This window comes from Lepisosteus platostomus, chromosome 23 (genome assembly GCF_059453375.1).
Source record: "Lepisosteus platostomus isolate fLepPlt1 chromosome 23, fLepPlt1.hap1, whole genome shotgun sequence".
Lineage (NCBI taxonomy): Eukaryota > Metazoa > Chordata > Actinopteri > Semionotiformes > Lepisosteidae > Lepisosteus > Lepisosteus platostomus.
The window spans coordinates 14,853,810-14,874,992 of record NC_142633.1 but is presented as its reverse complement, the minus strand read 5'-3'; the positions used below and the strand labels follow the sequence as shown (position 1 = coordinate 14,874,992).

The window sequence follows — 21,183 nt, the reverse complement described above, 5'->3', positions numbered from 1 at the left end:
TATTTTAGATGACAGCGAAGGCTATATAAAACGACTCGAATCGACAAAGTTTGCTCTTTTGTACACAGTTGCATACCTTCTCCCCACTTGGAACAGTCTGTATCTTCTAGCGCCCTCTGGTGGATAAACTCTTTTTTACAATAATTTTGCAATTGTTTAAACCTAAGGTGTTAAAATTCCGTTAGATTTTTTTCTCGAAGAGGTTTGACTTTTGTTATGGTGTTGGCTTGTATGCAAGTCGTCTATTGTGCCACATTTTTTAATGTTATTTTTAGTATTCATATTATTATTTACAGGCTGATCAACTGGATAAACAGAGCCTAACTGTGCATAAGTAGTGCCCTTATTTGAGCTCCTTAGATACAGTATGGAATACTTTAAAAAATCTTTTAAATGAATAATGGTGCTATTTTTCAAACGGAGCAGTCTCTCCATTATTAATATAAATTAAGCTTCAATATTAAAACTATGATGTACTGAGGAAGGAGACAAATTGGTTTATACTCTCTTCCCTTTCATCTTCATTTTCATTGTCTGAGATTAATAAATACAATTTGGAAATGTACCAAACAATTCTGTACAGCAGGTTGGCCTTGTTGTTGACTTGATGTATTATTGGAACCTCCTTCCTAATTTAACAATATTTTTTTTACAGTTTATTTCTTTAATGGAAAAAAGCTTACAGTTAGAATAATGTTTTTTTTTAATTAAGTTTTGAAAACCAAACATGCATCCATCCATTTACTACCCACTAGACCCAATACAGGTCCCAGCAAGCAACAGGCATGCAGCGGGTACACCTGGACAGGATGCCAGTCTGCCAAAGGCCACAAAGAGACATACAGTAAACACACACACTCACACCAGGGTCAGTTTTAACAGGATCCAATTATTCCTGCCATTATGCCTTTGGACTGTAGTAAGAAACACACACAAAAACAGGGTGGCATACATACTCCACACAGATAGTACTCCAGGTCCAGAATTGAAACCAGGGCTCCAGCACTACAAGGCTGCAAGCCTACCCACTGTGCCTCCAAGCCACCTGAAAGCAAACCTGGCTATATAAGTAATAGCATGTATTTTGATTTTAAAAACGAAACATACTTGAATAAATAGAAATGGCCAGAGCAATCATATATATTCAGAAATAAAGGTTTAGATCTTAATAAGTCATTATTGCAATGTATAAAGTTTCAGAAATCTTTACCTTTGCAAGAAGACTTAAATCACCACGTAAGCTTTTATAAATAAGAAAAGAATTAAAGATCAAACCCTTAAGTAAATTATTACCACAAACAGAACATAAAAGCATAAAAGCAAATGCATCTTTCATTACAGGTCTATTTGTTAGAATACTGTTTTTACAGTAATTGCCATTCTCTTTAAATTTATCAAAGTATTTGTTTTTCCTTTTTAGGGTCTTCTCAGACTACTTCATGAAGTACATGTTAAAATGATGAAAATGTAAAGTCATACTTTGACACACTGAAGGGGACTGTGAGAGAAAAGCAGAAGTTTGAAAATCTGGGGTGCTGAAGCTTTGCTAAGCTCAAAAAGTTAAAATAGTGTGGAATGGAAATCGATCAACACAGATTGTTGTGCCTCGATCAACAAAGTAAAGAGATTTGGATTTCCCCTGACAGGACAGAAAAAGACCAAGTAAGGAGTTTGAAAAATGTGTAGCAATTCATTCCTCTCAAAGTGTGGCACTGTAAAGCATTATTCTCCTGTTGCCTTTATAGAAAGAAAACATTCAGAGCTTCTGCAACACATAAATATGTATCATAGTAAGGGGCTCTCAAGTAGAAGTACAGTAGGTATTTTTTTGACAAGATCAAAACCTGCCCAGATCTGTGGCAATAGCTGTCATGATAATAACCCCTCCTCTTCAGGGCGCTCCGGCTCTTTCGTATTGTAGTTGATTATGTGCACCTGCCCCCTGTTCTGCCCCTCCTTATTTCAGCCTGGCGCTCTCACTATTCCGGTCTCAGCACTGGGAGATGGACGCCCGGAAGCCCACCTACCAGCGGGTCCAGCAGAGACCTGACGACACAGGCTTCATCACGGCATCCTGACCGTCTGAGTCCGGGGCTCGGAGCGCCTGGCCTCGTTAATCTGTTTTTATTCCCTGTCCCTGTACCGGATACCGTTCCGGTTTTTAACCATGTTTTGTCTCGTCTTTAATGGATCACCCGGTTTTGGACTTCAGACTTCGCCCTGGATTCCCCCCTGGACTCTTTGGACTCGTTTGCCTTGGCCACCTCCCCCCCGCACCAGATCACCGTCGTCACTCCCCCCTGTCTGTCAACCCGTCCCAGTCCTCGTCGTCTCCTCCCTGTCGTCCTTCTCCACTTACTTCCAGGTTATACCGTGTGCATAGGGTCCTGAACTACGCTTCACGTAGTAGTGTGACTGATTCACTTTATCCTTCTGTGCTCAGCATTAATACTAAGTTCACTGAGTGGAGTCAAAGAAACATTCTATACAGTAGAACAAGTTGGTATATTTCAAATGGCTTTTCAGAAAGAAGCCCTGAATTAAAATTACTGTTGAAATAATAAGCCAGTGACCTTTGGGCATTCAACTCAACCCTACAGCACATTCTTAAGGAAGTTCAAGTCTTGATTGAGAGTGTATGCTTATTTATTACTTTCTAAGTCTCTTCTATGCCTTTCTGGATTTATAGCCTGACCTCTTGCTTGCAATATTTTATGTGCCAGTTGTTCATTAGCTCAGTAGTTGTTCTCAAGGTGATCCAGAAGTTCCTTCAGAAAAAATACTATCAGCTTGGCTGTAACTGCCCTAGCGTTAATTTAATTACTTTTCAGGTCTTCACACAGGGATTGATAAAGTTAGGCATCTAATGGAGGCTGCCCTTTCTAAGTAATGTTGGAAAAGCTAACCTCAAAGTAGCTACAGTTCTAAATCCACTTGGAACTTATTTTTCCCTCTTTTGCCTTGTATTACAGTAATTTAAATGCACATCACAGACATTATTCTGCATTATAATAATAATTCCTTACACTTACTGTATATAGCACTTTTCTGAACACTCCATTCAGCAGTTTACAGGTAATGGGGATCCCCACCACCACCACCCATGTGCAGCCCCACCTGGATGATATGGCGGCAGCCATAATGCACATGTACTCTCCCCACACACCAGCTCTCAGTGGGGAGGAGAGCAGAATGATTAAGACAGTTCAGAGATGATGATTATCATAAGGCCATGATTGGTAAAGGCAGGAACAAAATTTGACCAGGACACAGGGGTAATACCCTTACTCTTTTCAAGAAATGCCTTGGGATTTTTAATTTTTAATGACCACAGAAAGTCATGACCTAAGGTTTATGTCTCATTCAAAGGACAGCGCCTTTTTACAGTATAGTGTCCCTGTCACTATACTGGGGCTTTAGAACCCACATAGACCACAAGGTGAGTGTCCTCTATTGGTCCCACTAACACCTCTTCCAGCAGCAACCTTAGCTTTCCCAGGAGGTCTCTCATCCAGTTACTGACCAGGCTCACCCCTGCTGAGCTTCAGTGGGTTGCCAGTTGTGAGTAGCCGAGTGATATAGTGCTGTCTAAGCTACTTGCTTCAAATATTTTTAAATAAGAGCATCTAAGCACAAGTTCTACCTTTTAAAAATTGCTTTCTTACAAACTCAAAACTGTTTGCTATCCATAATGCACACCTACAGTATAAGTGTGACACCAGTAGCTACACACTATCTGAGAGTGCTTAGAAGTTTCAATAGTAGTTTGTGAACGAAAGTCTCATATAGTCCATCAGATGAGTACAGTAGCTGTAATAAAAGTGCAATATTTGGACTTCGATTTCATCAGGGAAAAGGCCACCAGACTGAGGTACTGTACAGTATGTGATCCCTAAGTAAACCTCATCCCTTAGTGCAAAAGATGACAGAAATCTTTTGACCTAGTTTTCAGCCCCAAGTCAAGAAAGAATATCCATGTCAAGTCCACTACTTTATTGCTAAAATACCACTGTCAGTTCTCCAATTTCCACTTCAAGAAAAGAGGAGGGAGAAAAACATGATTTGTTACATCTTGAAATTGTCACCAGCTGATTATACAGTACCAATTTGTACAGGCGGTCACAGAATATTTTTGGATGGAAGCCTCTCTCTTTGACATTTTGGTTTTCTGTAGATCTGGGAAGTGCCCTGCTGTGTTATGCTTCACCTGTGAGGACCCCTGACCCAGTCTGAGCTTAATCGCATTCGCTACACTCCTCACACGTGGCAGGTCTCTGCCCTCCCCTGCAGTTCGCAGTTCACCTTGGTCATGCAATTTTTGCCGTTGTGTCTATAAGAAATGCAAACTTAACATATGAAACACTGTAAATGCAAACGCTGTGAAGCCAAACTGAAGAAGAGCAGGGTCAAGACTTTTTTTTTTCAGGTACCCTGTCTGCATCACATAAAGAAGGTACTGTAGGCAGGTTATACTATCTGAGCCACAGTCAATGGCTCTGGTTTCTAGGAGTGGAAAGATTAGAGAGCACATAACCCCGCTTCCCTGCTTGGTACACCAGTCACAGCTTCAGAACACTTTGCCACAGCTGCTTCTTCTTGTATTGGAGGAGGGCTTGTCTTGTAGCTAAGGAAGCTACATTAAGAGGACTGATTTTTTAGATTGGCAGTGCTGCATTATGGAGATGTTTTGGATCATCCAGTTATGCTACTATAACGTGATACTATAGGTCCCGACCTGCACTTTGGTATAGTCTATGTGTGATTTTTCTTTCACACTAGATTTCCCTTTTAAGATCTTTTGGACCAGGTGGCAGGTGAGATTTCACATTCTGTGTACCACTTCTACTGCAGAAAACCAAGCACTATCGACTTGATTAGCACATCATCCGTTTCCTATTATGTATACCCTTCATCACGTCCATTTCCAGTCGGGAGCACAAGCCTAGTGAAACTCAATTTATCTATCTGATGTGGTTCACAGACTACACTGGAGATATTAGAGTTTTTCTTTCACCTAGCAGTCAAATCTTACCCTCGGATCCGTTCTTCTGAAGCTCTTTGGGGAATCTGAGGAGTTCTCTGTGCTCAAAGAAACCATATTGAACCTGCCTTCGATAAAACTAAAGGGCCTGTGCTCACATCTCTGTATCAGTGGCATTACATTATTCTGACTTCAGAGGTTATGGACAATTAGGGAATTTTTCTACTTTTTCTTTCCTCATCCCAGAATTATATACTGTAAATCACATTTGATTAATCCGATATCTATTTCAATTGCAAATGGTGTTCCTTGGACCTTATAAATATTAACTACAGTATCTTTGCCATCAAGACAATTCATGTTTACTGTACATTGCATGCTTGCCTTGTTTCTGTGTACCATATTTTCGCTCTGTCATACTTTTTCATATTGTTTTCCTGTGCACCACTAAAGCTACAAAATCCCCAAAGATGTGCTTGGACTTTGAACTACTTTGGAGATACAGATTACTGAGCAGCTGCGAGCAAAGCATGAATGAATATGAGAGAGGTGAGGGGAGAAGTCAGGGAGTGTTGCCGTGTTAGCGGTGTGGCATATTTTCCATGCATTAGGTACAGTACATTGACAGTAATGGCCTTGTCTATTGGAGCTGCTCTGCACCGCCCCTGAAGCTGACTTGATAAAACGATTGCAAATGAAAGAAATGAAATATAAAATGGAAAAGTCAGTGGGCTTTACAGGTGGCCCTTGAGGCCACAATCCCCCCCGTAGTGAAAGCAGACTGTACCAGACAAGGAAACAGCAGCAGGAATTGGAATAGGAGGTCATATTTATAGAGAGTCTGAGCTCATTTATTTGACAGATGGGTGGAAATACATTAGCTTCAAAGATACAACTTGCTCACTGCACAGGTAAGTTCAGTCATCTTCTCCTTAATTAAAATTACCACTGCAACTGCAATTAGTTTTTGGGATTGCACTGGTACCGCAATTAGTACCAATACAATGTCAGCAAACCAAATTTTGGGGGTATATACCATATAATGTATAACTACTGTATCTACAACTAATTGAAAATTCATTTTCCTGGTTAAAAAAGTGTTCATACACTGTATCTCCCTATAAGTCCATACTGTGCTCATTATAGAGTATACAGTAGATATATCAGTATACGTTTTGTGACAGAGGGTGGAGAAGATTAGGGTAGGAATAATCAAGGATTGCAAATATCACAGGATAAACAGATAAAATATATCTATATCTCTTTTTAATCGTGAATCTGAAATATATGAAATAGACTATGAACTGTGATTCTGCTAACGGTTCACAATGAAAATTATGGAAGTGTTATTTAAAGAGGTCAAACTTCTTCGTATGTACTGTACTGTATGTAGCTAATTTGTCAGTCTAACTATAAATTAGCTGTCATGGAAGTGCCGGATTCAGTGTCTTTGAAGGTGACTTGTAGGCATTAAATGGCTACTACACATTTTTTTTAAATGCCTTGAGACACTTAAATACTATAGGATGCAAAGAAATCATATACTGCTGCTTCATCTAATTAAAATAACATGTAGTTTCTTAATATATACTCTACATGCTGTGAGGATGTTAAAGTGATTTGATTATTGAAATTAATCAGTTTCTCTTTTTTTCCCTTTTGGTGGACTTATTTCCTCTCTGTTTCAAAGAGAGAAATGCTAATGACACTGCGCTGCAGTTTGCTGTGAGTCAGACCATCCCCCACGTGGCAAAAACTTCACTCTGTCTCGTGTTTGGGAGTGCGTCATGACAAGTTCAAAGACTCCCCGTTTACGTCTCTCTGAATCCCTGCAAGAGTTCTTAAATAATGTAAGAATTTCAATTAAATGCTTCAGACAAGATGTTAGGTGTGTACATGTGTGTGGGAGTGCTTGCTCTAATATCTTCACTAAGGAAGAGTATAATAATGTAACTGATAATGATACTGGGGCCCAACGTTATTGTATTATTTGATTTTTAATCACCCAGAATCGCTAGAATCCCTTTGTTGATTAACTCAGTTCACTGCTACAGGCCTTCCTTATAGTACAGAAGAAATGAAGACTGTTTTTCTCCATCTCGCCCGGCAGTGCAATCACAGCCAGCTCCACAATGGACTTCGGTGCTGCAGGGACATGCAGTGAAGGATTACTTCTCTTATCAGTGACAACCCAAGCACAGGGGAGACAAATCCCACAAGTCCAGGCTGCACCAGAAGAAGCAAGAGAAGGACAGTAAGGACTGCCTGTGTGGAAGAGCTACTGTACAGTATATGAAGAGTCTCAGGGAGTGAGACTGAGGTTAGAGTTGTTTGTGTTGAGGCCCCTAAACGCCTCAGCTGCCTGTTTGGGCAGATTGGGACTAAAGAGGTCTAGTCCGCAGCTCCAAAAAGAGCTCATTTTGCTTTGTTTGGTGTTTTGTTCGTTTTCCTGCACCCTGTAAATAAAAGAGCACTTACTTTTCACCTTACAGCTGCCACCTTACAGTATGTCTGCTTTACCTTGACCTGCCTATCAAAGTTCCTATTTTATGACACCCTGCACCAGTGTGTGTAACACACGGTACACTTGGCTGATTCAAGAGACCCAGATCCCAGTGACTGTAGGCAAATAGCATACAGCCAGTGTAAGAGCCCTGATCTTGACCATTGATATAGTCCAGACTTGGTCCTCTTACTACAAGGCTCAACATACACTCTGAGCAAACATCTTTACAGATTGAACCCCTTGGGAGCGCCCTAATTATGTTTTCTAATGGCGAAAAGGAGTATTATTTTACAAATACTCAAGTATTTATTGAGCAACCTGCTTTCTTTTTTACTCTCTTTCAGTTAGTTACCTCATTCTCCAGGCAAGAGAAGAGTCTGTGGTTGCTATCATTTTTGTTTTCTAGATCACTCTGGGAGCAATGGGACTTCTTGATTATTCAGGAAATGTACAGTTCTGTTCTGTCTGACTGCAGCACATTCCTGGTTCAGTCCAAGTCAGAAAACCCCAGGAACTGGGCTTACAGATATGCTGCCGGAAGGATGGCCCACACATTATGAATCTATCATAATCTGGTGATTGACTGGGTCAGAGTTCTGCAACCCAGTCAGAGGTCAGGATATGGAAAGGGATATCATCACATAAAAATCAGATTGCAGTGTCAGATAACTGAAAACCATTTGTGTGATCAAAAATATTCTAACTGAGACAGCTTGCACTGTTACAGATTTTTAGAATAATTGTGATAACCCCTCTGGACTCCTGTGAGAATGCATGTGTTACTGTACATTGCATATGAAATATAGCTTAAATAAAGCCAGTGCTTTTTTTGCTGTACACAGTCTATATCTGTGGCTTCATCAGGGGTTCTCTATGTCCTCAGTTCAATTCCAAACAGTAGCACCTGTCTCTGTGGGTTTTGCATGTCCTCCTCATGTTCAGGGGAGTTTTCTGAGATCTCTGAATTGTCCCTGTTTGTGTGAATGCATTTGTGCACTTTGCAATGAACTGGCCTCTGCATCCACATAAGCAGATTGCTGGTAACTGACAGATGAATTTGTGCTCATTTTATGTTCAGTTTTGAAGCATAGAATTTCTCAGCTCTCGATTTGCTGCTGTCAGAGTGTTGTGTGACAAAAGCAGTGATAAGAAACCCCACCTACTGGTGCCAAAGCAGTAATAATTCTTTTAGAAGATGATCTCGTGTAAGACATTTGTGCTTACCAGCTGCCACCAGCTAGCATGTCCAAAACAAAGCAGATATTCACTTGCATATGAACAGAAAGCAGAGTTTTGAAATGGTCAGACCTGTTTTCATCTCTGTTTGCAAGTGCCCCGATGTTACAAGCTCTTTCATGCATGACATAGGCCCCTGTATGCGTGAATTATTATCTAGATCATTTTGACAGCCATGTTTAATTCATTCTTGTTTGGCAGGTGTGCATCCTCTCCCAAATAAAACCTTAGTTTGTGCGGGTTGCAATTCCATCTGTAGGCCATCTGTTATTTTTACATTTTCCTCATATTTTCTTATATAGATTTTTTTCTTGTGCATTATCTGAAATGGTTTTTGGGGGGGGGTGGTGCAGAGAGGGTAACACATATAGAAGATACTCCGTTCAAACGGTTCCCTCGATCTGGTCCCTTCAGGGCATGATTAACAGTGTGATCTGTTCTAACATATAGGCAGTGAATAACTCATCTTATTACCATTGCCTGTAACAATATGACAATGATGAATCATTTCAATGGATATTTGGGATATCACTTTTGTTAGGGAGTGCAAATCATAACCTAAACTTAAGAAAGGCATCCGTGGAGGGTATGTAGTAAGCAATATGATACTGTATAGTGTGTTAATGCCACCAGAGCTGGGTGGCTATAAACTACAGAGGAAAGCTGAGCATTCTGTTGAAAATACAGTGGGTGTTGGATTTCTTTCCTTCTTGCTAGAAACCCTTTTGATCTTTGATTAATATACTCACATGCATATGTTGCTGGACAACAAGCATGAGTAAAAGGATGCTTAAGCGCATGCCTTTTTTTCTTTTCTCACCATTGTCTAATTGCATTTTCTCTCTCCATACTGCACTATGTAATGAACGTCTGATAAGCTTGTTTTGGATACAGCTGTTCTGTTTTTGTTTATGCACTACAGTAGGTGCTTTTCCTTACTCTTTTTGGCAGGGAAAGCAAAATACATTGCTCCTCTATCAGCTACCCAAGTGGACATCAATTAAGAATTAAGAAGACCATCAGTCTTGATTTAGACCTCCTTTACACAGTGAACACCTCTTTAAATGGCTTTTTATGAGTCATATTACTGTAGTCAATCGTAAGATCATAATGAATTAAAAGAGTTATAAGCTATAGAGCATGTACAATAACACCAAATAATCTGCAAACCTGCCAAGAAAACTACACGATACTATTAAACCAGACATTAAGAACTATAAAGATGCAAAGGGTTAAAAAGATATGGATTTTGCTCTCAAACACACCACAGAGTTAATTTTAGTTTATTTCTGCTAAGGGCATCTGAGTTTCAACAGGCTACCTTGTAAATTAATCTTTCACTTTCATTCCGGGAATGCCTCTGAATGTTCTTGAGGACAAAGTGCTCTATATTGCACATAATGCAATATTACTAGGGATAAACCTATGACTTTGGGCTTAAGAGACTACTATTGCAAGTCCTAGTGGAGCAGAAAACGAGTTCCTAGACCACTGAATAAAAGCACCGCTGGATATTCATCAATTCTCCTTCTCCAAGTCTGTTGCTTGATTTTTTTAATCTGCCACAAATCAACGATGATTAGAATGCGATTAGCGGGCATTGAGCGGATTCTGTATTAATTCAGAAGGAGGGTGTTGAGTTAAAAATGAAAAGACAAACACTTTATTTCTCAGAGGCATCCAGATCCCTGCTGCTGTACATTATGGACAGAAATAGACGCTGCCCTCATTCTTACTTAAAACATGGAGCAAAAGGTCATGGAACAGCAATTGTTCTGCAAGACAATTCCAAACAACGAAAGTACAATACCTCTCATGGCTCAAGTATGTGGCTCAATGAAAAGAAAGCCTTAAGTGCAACCTTGGGAACTAGGAGAAATCTACAAGTTTAACTTCATCACCAGGCAGTCCCCCAGCAGTATCCTCAGCAACATCGTAGAGAGGAAATCAGAGGTGACTCAACAAAAATATTGACATGGCTGAACTGAAGGAACCTTGGAGAAACTAGTGTTATAATGCAAATGAAAGGAAACTCACTGGAAGGAGAGCTTACAGTACATACTGTGCTTTCAACCATGTCAAACCCAAGTTACAACAGCTGTTTAATTTATAACGGCTTTGTAGAAAGGAGAATATAGCCTGGCATTCATTATTTTCTTAAATTTAAGCCACTCATTACACAATACAAATATGTAATATCTAGAGCTACACAGCAATCTACATAAATGACTCTTGTTCTTACCTCCCTTGCCTACCTCTCGAGTCATTTGGTCGCACGATAGCAACCACTTTTTTTAGAAGAAAGACCTTCAGGGTAAAAAATTACATGCCAGACTGTAACATGAGACGCATTTAGGAACTTAATTGAAATTTTACACTGAAGAGCAAGTTTTTAACCCTGTAATTACTAAGGCTCTATAAATGGCCCTTGTTATAAAAAAAAGAACTGTAGACTGCAAATTTTTAATTTATGAAAAGTCATACATTCTTTATATCCTGTCTATTAGAAATTAGAGCCCAGGAGTTTATATTATTATATAAGGTGCTACTTATTAATCTCCTGAATTACATGTATTTGATTCCCTCTGGCTACCTGGAAGAATACTAACTCTTACTCTCGGGTTGTGCGAGTCTGGATTAGGCTCACCAGGCAAGTTGTTGAAGCGGATACCTTGGCGTCTTTAAAGAAGTGTCTGGATGAGATCCTGGGATCAATTAGCTACTAAAAAACAAATGAGCTGGACAGGCTCAATGGTCCCCTCACATTTGTAAACATTTTTATGTTCCATGTGTAAGATTAGAATTAATATTCAATACAACTATCCCTACTGACACAACGGAAATGTAAGGCCATGAGCAACCATCTGGCTAGGAGATTCCAGTGGGTGCTTGGAAAAATTATTTTTGTTATGCTCCGAGAGAGATCTCTGGTTGTGTAGCCTCTACTGCCTTAATGAGAGGATTTTGAGGAATATTTTAATTTATGAAAAAAAAACATTTGGGAGCCGTAGAGTGCTCACTTTTGTCTGAATATGGGGAGGGCAAGCTCCCAGTTTAATTATGCTGACAAGCATACTGTATGTTGCCTTACTAATTGAAGAAAAAGAGGAAGGGAGGACTAAAAATGAGGAGATCTTTAGTCTGCCCTTGTGAGCAGTCAGACAATGGGGATGCGTGACTTAGTGATGAACAGAAAAGAAATACCTTTTCAGAGTCTTACAAATCCCCCAACAGAGCTGAGATTTATTTGTTTTAATTGAAGACAATCTCAGTTCCCTTGCCTCTAACGAGAACTGGTACAGTGATTTTTTTCCCCTTGTTCAATATCTCGAAGAAGAAGGCCGACCATTATTCTGTTCTCTGGGGAACAATTTCAGAGACAAATACAAAGTATTTGTCTTGTTTTGGAAACGCCAATCTGCTGGACTTTGTCTGTTTTCCTGGTGGCAAGGCAACAGTGTGGAGAGAAAGAAATCCTGAAGTATTTAATACTCCCAGCGGGTCAGCAATTCAACCTCTTACATAAACTGGGGATATGGCAATTTTAATACTTTTGCCTCATTGTAGGGGTATATTTATTTTCAGGTTTTGGTCCTTTTATAAGAGACATTTTTTTTAATGATATGATCGGTATTGTGGTACAGTGGTGAGCATTGCTGCCTTGGAGCACTGGAGCTCTGCGTTCAATCTCAGAGCTGGGATGTTATCTGAGTGGCGTTTGTATGTTCAACTTGTATTCTCCTTGTGTTCCTCCCACAGTCAAAAGACAGGCTGGGTTTTGGCTGGAATCAAACTTGTGTGATAGTGCCGACTTCTAACACTAAGCTACCAAATACTGTTCATGCTGGGAGGTTAACTGGCTTCAGGGAAAAACTCTGACTTGTATGGAGTGGTTAGAAAAAGAATGGATGACGATATACAGTACATTTAAGATTTTCTAATCTAAACGGTGTTGCACATTATCTATCGAAGATGTTGGCACGACCGTGGCATCACGCTATACTGTACCATTCTCCAGAGAAAGACTACTTCATTTACAATTGAAATTCCATACAGAAAGTACTCATGTGATTTTTACTGGTCTTCTTTTTGTGTCTGTCATATCTTTCAGGATTTTGTTTTCTCTGTCTAAACCACTGATTATTTTTTTTTACAAACCGGTTTCTGAATTAAATTACTTGCACCGCTACATTTATCTTTCGCTCTTGATGAACCTGATACCCTGAGGAGTAGGGGAGAGAATACAGTACATCGTTTCTATCTAGAAAAAAAATAAATTTGCCGAAGTGACTTCGTCATGAAGCAATCCAACAAGAAGTGGGTTTAACGTAAGATGTAAGAAGACTGTTTTGTTTTTTTTAAAATGTCTCTTCTGGCTGTTCGGTTTCCAAATGACTTCCAAACTAAGTGTGTTACTGGGCTTAACCTTCTGTGTTAATGTCTGTGCCTTTCCGTTTGCATATCTGTCTGTGTGTGGGGTGGGGGTGTCTTATTATATTACATATTTGACTTTAAAATGACGTCACGTAAGTGTCGGGCTAGGCTGGACTATCAGGTTGTTAGTCGGAGAGAAGCAGAGGCTGCGGTGCGGTATGATAACATTTCACTGTCTCTCCAAATGATAAGTGCTACATTTTTTTTCATTCTCCCTCCGCGTGAGGAATCTCGCCTCCCTAATCTCATTCCCCCAGTCAGCCAGTCGCAGAGTTGCGTTTTCTTATATTTTTTCTGATTTGTTTTTATAATCCAACTGCATGCGAAGTGCATCACACTGGCATCCGTGCTGAAACTGAGGATGTATTCTTAATTTTTCTGTTGTATTTTCCTTTTAAAAAAAAAAATATCTGATGTCTTGGTCCTGTATTAAAACATTAGCCTGAAACAAATGCGTGATCACTTCCAGAGCTGAAACACACCAGGAATGACGGCGGTTCGTCTTGTGTTTTGCAGTCCTTCACCTCTTTCGTGGCTTTTTGGGGGAGACTTCGCGCAGGAGTATATATTGTGCTTTTGAATAAATCGAAAGTTTGATTGATGTGAGAGATTGGGCAGAAGGAAAGGCTTTGAAAAAACTTAGAAGACCACCTGCCCCGGACAGATACCACTGCCTTCTTCAGCTGCGTTCTTTAGAAATCCATCTGAAAGACAAGAAAACAATTGAGCAACTTACGGTTCATGATTTTTCTCCTTTTTGTTATTCCTGGAGATAAACCTTCCTTTTAGGAGTTGTTAAACGCTTCCGACCCTGTGGCAAACCTTCAGAATGATTGCGTTATTAATATCTGGAATAAGGTCCCTCGCTTAATTGTTCAATGTGCATCTGCCGGCATCTGGGGAAAGATTTGTTTATATAAATGGGTGGATACTTGAAGAAGTGATTCGGGATTTATTGTAGAGAAAATGTGGATAAAAAGATTTATTGCGCACAGGTAAGAAATGTTGAATTCACGTTTCTGGTTTAGTACCCGACAGCTACGGGAAGTTATTTTGTGTGTCGTTTGCCAGCTGTAAGAGACAAACGCGTTTACCTGAAGTGGTGTGCATGTTGCTAGAGCAATGAAATTTGCAAACCTTTAAGGAGAATTCACATTCCGTCGTTCATTTTCCCCCCTTTCAAGCTTGAACTAGTTTGTCGTTTATTCTTATGTGACGTTTTAGACGTCGGTGGTGACAATAAATGTAAGCGTTCCAGTATTCAATGCCTTTTTTTGTGCAAACATTTTGTTACTCGAATGACTTCGTTTTAATTGGAAAACAATATTTGCAGCCGTTTTGGAACTTCAAGAAAACAGCTGTAGAAAATGCTTTGTGCACTAGGGGTCGCTGAATTTACACCATAAGAACGAGATGATAATCGCACTTACGTCTGACTGAAAAGGCTTGTACTGATGCAAAGGCGCACGACAGTATTAAAATATATGTTCAAACAGTTATTTTTTATAAATTCGTGAAATGGTATTTTGGCCAAGGAAAATAATTTTAATCACCCACACAGACGTTTTCCTTATGATTCATCTTAAAAGAATTGTTAAATCAAAGAAACGGGGATAATACAAGTAATTGGAAGGTAAATTAAAAGCGTCCCTGTGATAATATTCCTTCAGCTCAACCGACAAAAAAAAAACAGGTTAACTTAAACTTTGCAGCCTTTTTGTTTGCTTTAACGCTATAAGGTGTCTGAAGGGTGATGGACGTTATTTATCTCAACGAGGAAAATGGGAATCAAAACGCAATTTCTACTGTACATGTGAATATTACTTAGTGCGCACCGACAGGCGCCTACAGTAGGTTTGCAATTACAGCGTTTGAAATTTTCATAAGTACCAATATGATATAGAATAATATCAGCCTCGGCGCTGGATTAACTGAAAACTGCCATTTTGCGGGCTCTTTTCATACCCCTGATATTTCACATTGTCGGTTCAAAGGCGTCGAGTTGTGAAGAAAGAAGTTTTGAAAACCCCCTTTAAAATCACATCACAACCTCCCCTGGCTGCAGTTCCGTTTAAAACAATGTAAGTAGCCTCATGGATAATTATAACGCGGAGGAAGCGATTGCTTTCGGGACGGAGACTAAGCATTCACATAATTCTTAACAGTTTGTACAAATACGGGAGATGTTTCGAGCAAGATTTTGTCTTCAGCTCTGGATAAATGCATTGCCAAGGTTACGCAACGTAATTGTGGTAGCCAGATAAGGTATATTTTAATGTCGTGAAAATAATATGTGAATGGTATCGTTGAATGACCTCAACCCCCAAACCTCAATACTCCATGAAAAACTTGGAATGACCACTACCTGTGAACTATATATGCAGAGATGTCTTTTGAAGCCCGTACTAAATAAAATGTTCTCTTTTATGAATCGGCTTCCTAGAGCTAGAATCACATAACCGTATTGTAATTTTACACTTTAGGTTTTTGTAAATATTTAATTTAGAGGTCGTGTGGTTCGTCGTTTCCACTGGTTTCAGTGTTCAGTTTCGTGACTCCACACAGCCTAATAGAGAAATCTCGCTCGCTTTGAGAAGACAGTTGTACAAGCTCACTCTTAGGTGCTTAATGCCGTTCTTTTTCACTGAGATGCAGAACTAAAGTACAACCTGTTTTTTTTTACTATTATTCAAGTGCACTTAAAGTATGAATTGGCAGTAGTTGTAAGTCACTATAAATCAGCCAGCGGCTGTGCTTCATTTCACAGCTGTTAAATGTCCTTCACATGAGATGCTAGGCGAGTTCTAGTCTAACATGTGGGTGCTGTTCATTCTGAAGCCTTTTTTTCTCCGTGGAAGTTATCTGGGAACTACTGTACATCCGCCTGACTTGGTCAGATTCAAACGTGTCAGGAAAACACCTTGCCCAGATACAGAATGACTCTCCCAAGTCGGGCCTTCTTTTTTCAACATGAACAGTACTTGCTTCTAAGGGCTGCTAATTAGTTGTTATTCTTTAGAAGTCCGTGTTGCAAATCCTGGAACATCTTAAAATAATACAGTCAGTAATAATAAACGTCAGCATGGTCATCCAGTATTTTTGTAAAATGCATTTGCCATTTCTTCTGTGTTTACAATATTTAGGAGTAATCAGCAGTCTGAAGGAGAGTTTATTACTACCATCTGTGTGCCTAATGGTTTTGGTGGATAAGATTCTGGACTTCTTGACACAATGTTTTTATCATTAAGAGTTACTGTATCTGCATTAAATGTAAATTGTAAAAATAACATAAATTTCAAGAAAGAAAGTTTATTTTTGTCTTTTTTTTCCCCCAAGGAACACTTATGACCAGAAAACGTAAGAAAATCCTGGCCTTTGTTGTGGGCTGAAATGTTTAAACTTCACCCTGAGGTTATTTTAATAGAATTCTAAACACAGATTATGCAAACAAACAATTCAACACTTTTGTTCTTCCTACAACGGGAGCATTTGCTTTCTTTTTATTACATATTTGATTTAAACTCGGCAGTTTTAATTGATACTGTATATACTGTGCAATCAGGAATCGCCCATCACTTTGGCTTAGAGCGCTGATCCTGTACCCACACGGCTGACCCATCAGTGGAGCTCCGCAGTTTTTCACGCTCCGCGAGCCGCGCAGAGCTGTTGTGGACTTGCAGCGCCGGTTGGACGAGTGCACAACCAGAGCAGCTGCCGCGCTCGCAGCCGGCAAGCCTGCAGGGGGCGCTGTTTCTGGGGGCGCTGAAAGATCCCTGGGCAGCTCATGTCTACCCAAACCCCGAGCGCGGTCAGACCCGTAATATACAGTACATCACCCCAGTTCACGTTGAGCTCAACAATCCAGACAGGTGGAACAGTTCACAAGCTCAATTATTTGCTTTATTATGCTGAAATATAGGTGAATAGATGCCCACGGAGTCAGTGCTGACCACTAGTGGTAAGATAAGAAAGTACTTATTATATATTCACAAGCGTTAAATCGCATCGTCATACTGTAAAGTACAGCAACTAAACTCCTATATCATTTGTTTACATTAGTAATACTGTTCACTGTGTATCTGTTGTATTTCAACATGGGGCCACAGCCACATTTTATTTTATTTTTGAAACCTATACATGTTCAAACAATGAAAAGCTGAGTTACAAAAATATAGTTATTAATATTTTTAAATATGGATATTCATTTAAACACAACCTGCTGTTTAAATAGAGCCCACCCTTTTACCTGGAGAATGCATATTTTTCTTGGCACTTATGTTAATTTGACTGGCTAGCTAAACTTGTTTTTAGCTGTGTTAGGGTTTCAATGAGCTGCATAGCAAAGGCTTTAAATAGAGTTTTACCATTTCTGTATGGAGATCTGTATGCCATGTGTTTCTATTAGTTTTACTCTTGTAATATATTGCTACTACCTGCATATACAGTATGAAGACTTATTTACTATTAGGGGTTTTGGATGAGATTTAAGGATGATTATAATGAAAGACTGCACAATGATACATTGGTTCTCTTGTTGTTAACAGTGGTGAATATGTTCGTATACCTGTGTTTAATGTGAGTGTTCTTGATTAGATTGATGTAGAACCTTAGAGGTATTGATTTCTATCCGCTTTGGTAACAATTCCTTGAGTACACTGACTTTCTAAGACTGGAGCCATGTATACAGTAAATGTTTTGAAATATATAATGAAATGCCTTGTGATACTTGTCCTTACAGACAAACCATAAAATGAGGTAATATCACAAGCAAACTGTAGCTTTGTAAGTTCATTTTGTAGTAAGTCTACCGAATGACAGGGGATTTAAGGTCATTAATTACCTGGTTGTTCAATTTTTTCTCTCTTGAAATCAAACCCAAGAGCTAAGTCTTGCAATGGTCCAGATCCTGACCCAATTCCATACTGTATTACATAACGACATTCTTGCTTGAGTTTCAGGGCTTGCGTAAAAAAAATGTGATCATTTTCTGCTTTTATGCAGCCTGCATCAGTCCCATACTCCTCATGTAAATGAACTTTTTGTTGTGAACAGATGAGATGTGCACTATGAGAATGATTCTAACGCCGCGTTTGGCCCTTGTATTTCCTAGCTAAGCCGAAACAGAATGGCCAGGCTTAATTTCCCTTCTTCACTGTGAGCAGTGACAGAAAGAGCAATCATACACTGTAAAATGGAAGTCATGTGAGAAATCTTTTTTGCGTCCCTTAAATCCATCATGCTTTAAAAATAGGCAAGATAGCAGTTTGCATAATTTATTTCAAGAGAGACAATTGATAGTGTGACACACTTTTCTCATTGTACACTCCGCTGTTGAGCTATTTGTTTATACAATGTCTACTTCACATAGAATGCACAATGTGCATTATACTGTACATTGTGTGATTATTATTTTCCAATGAAATGTCAGTGAATATTCATTGTGTCTTTTGTAATCTCTCAGAGGTTATTATATGAGCCTAGACCATCAAAAGAGACTGCTATGTTTTTATGATATGATAAAATCATTTCTTTTATAGAAAATGAAGAGTTGGATATATACTAAGTCTAGAAAATAGTATACAGTATATGCTTTTGCAATGCAAAGTACCTTTTTACAACAGTACCTTATCAAATTTCAAATATACCTTCTTAGATATTAAGTATTTTTTTATTATTAGCACCATTTTGACATCTGAAATGGAATGATCACCGTTTTTTTCTAAAAAAACAAATAAACTGTATCTTCATATATAAAAATACAATTCAACATTTTTTTTTTGTTCTGAACTTACCTAAGCACGAGTTGCACTATTTTTATTGGAACCTCATTTAGAAAAAAAATGTTCTACTGTAAGATGGAAGGGGAATTTTTTAATGTTTAGTGATAAAAGTTACAGCTCTAAAAAAGAGAAAAATATTTTAAATTGACATTTGTTAGTATTGCATGCATAGGATAATGCATACTCTAGAAAGCAGGAGTTTATTTCTCAAAGCTTGAACTGAATGCATGTAAAATGCTTGCACAAGGTTGAAGTGCTCTGCTTTGGTTTGGTGAGAGTCATTACTGTAACTAACCTTAGCCTGCACACACTACATTAACACTGAATGTGGTCACAGAGCACATCCTGGCGCTGGTACTTTGGGATTAACATTGTGGACCATTAAGAAATCAAGAGGACTGTACAGTCTCGGGTAGAGTGGAGAACCCCGTTGTTGTGCTTACATAACACACCATTGTAACCTGCTGATGTTCAGTGCTACAATGAGTAAAACTGAGTAGCAGCCGTGGAAAAAAGATGATGATGTACAGTGCGGTCTGAAACTGGAGCACATGAAAAATTCAATACAGGCTGGAGGTCATGGATTTGTACCTGTTGTGGTATTTAAAAACATCTACTGTATGAAATCATCTGCTGCTCGAAATACTCCTTACATCCTGTAGTTTTCTGTATTCTTATCTGCTCATCTGACTTTACAAATGAATATACGTTCAACACTGCTCTTAAGATATTACTATTGTAGGAGTTGTTTTAAACCTTGTAGAACTGCTTTGAAGTGGTAATTCTGTTACTCTTTATTATGGAGATATGGTATCAATTCATCACTAGGAATTGATTTTTTATTCTTCATTTGAAATTTATTTCGGCAGAAGGCTATTATACTTCATCTTTTTTCTTTTTTCTTTGAAAAATAGCCAATCGATTTGTTCTGTTATTGCGGAGCTGCGGTATAAAATCAGATGGCACTCATTTCATTTGCAGCCATAAAAAGTTTATCTCCTGTGCAATCGATAAGCCTCAGCATGAAAAATTAATCAAGCACTTTTGTTCACAAGCAAAATTCAAAAAGAAACAACCTGCTGTAAATAGAAACAAAGGAGGCTTAACAACTGACATCTTTCAGAGCTGTAAAAATAATGAAAATGCTTATTTTTTATGTATTTTTAATTCTGCTTTATAATTATTATCAGCCTTATATTAGTTGTTCTTGGAGTTTCTGACATGTTGTGCACCTCTAAAGTTTGTTTTCAGGGCTTTATGAAGAACTGTCTCTTTTTGTAAACCTGTGCTAAAGAGAGCAGCTTTTTTGTACTAGTCAGTTTTTCTTGCAGCTTTAAAGCTATTGTGCATTGGGATTAATCTGCAGGTTTTTAATCTGCCCCTAGAAGCTATTATAGTTTCAGTCTTTTTTTTTTAACTTTCATTTGCGTCTGAAATTGGATGCAAATCTGATTCAATATTGTTTCATTCATCCCTGTCAAGCAGCCGTTTCAGGGCCATGTGATTAGATTTAAATTAGAACCCTTGGTTGTAGACTGGGATGTCAGCATTGCCTGTGAACAGTCTTCCAGATACTGCGCTATGGTGAGGCTCTATTATTCTGGTAGATGTACTTCCCAAATGAACTCTATCAAAGCAGTCAGTGTTGCATTGTACTGTATGTCACATTCCATATTTATGGATGTCAGTTTGTCTGAGTGCATTATATAAAAAGTACTATCTGAAGCAAAATGGCATATCTGTCCTGGCAAATATTAAATAACTGCATTTGTCTGGTCTGCTTTTAAATATTAAGATGTGCATTTTTTTGGTGGAGCAGAGGTTAACTTGAATTTATTAATGATTTTATCTTTTTTGCATTTAGAAAGATACTGTATGACTCACCAACCAGGTTTGTTTTTATGGTAGGATTTGGGGCTTAAATATAGTTTTAAAGATAAGCTGTAAATAACTGAAGATGTTGCCTGTGTGCAGGTTTAGACTTCACTAGCAGACATAAAGTGGTGGAGCACTGTCAAACGTCAATAACCACAGAGTACCTCATGTTTTTCACAGAAACTATAATATGTCCTGATTCTTGATAGTTCACTTTTAGTGCCTGCTACACCTGCCTCTGTTCTTTGTGCATCTTACTGTAATTTGCCAGTTTAATTGGAACAAGATACAGTGGCGGCAGTTTCAGTAACAATCTGTTATCTGTTATCAGCTAAATACGTCCCCTGGTAAAGTATCATACCATATACCAA

The 21,183-nt window shown here is 38.8% G+C and overlaps 1 protein-coding gene across 3 annotated transcripts in view; it reads left to right on the top strand.

The window, feature by feature from the left end:
* Nucleotides 1-13,262: 13,262 nt before the first annotated feature.
* ajap1 (adherens junctions associated protein 1) overlaps nucleotides 13,263-21,183 on the top strand; it is a 51,563-nt gene continuing 43,642 nt past the window's right edge. The window contains exon 1 of one of the 3 annotated variants that reach the window (XM_088616957.1): nucleotides 13,263-14,152. In XM_088616957.1, coding sequence (XP_088473083.1) covers nucleotides 14,124-14,152 — 29 coding nt within the window. In that variant the 5' untranslated portion in view covers nucleotides 13,263-14,123. Of the gene's footprint in view, nucleotides 14,153-15,099; nucleotides 15,239-21,183 lie in introns of those variants that run through there. The other 2 variants (XM_088616955.1, XM_088616956.1) reach the window with 2 other exon arrangements.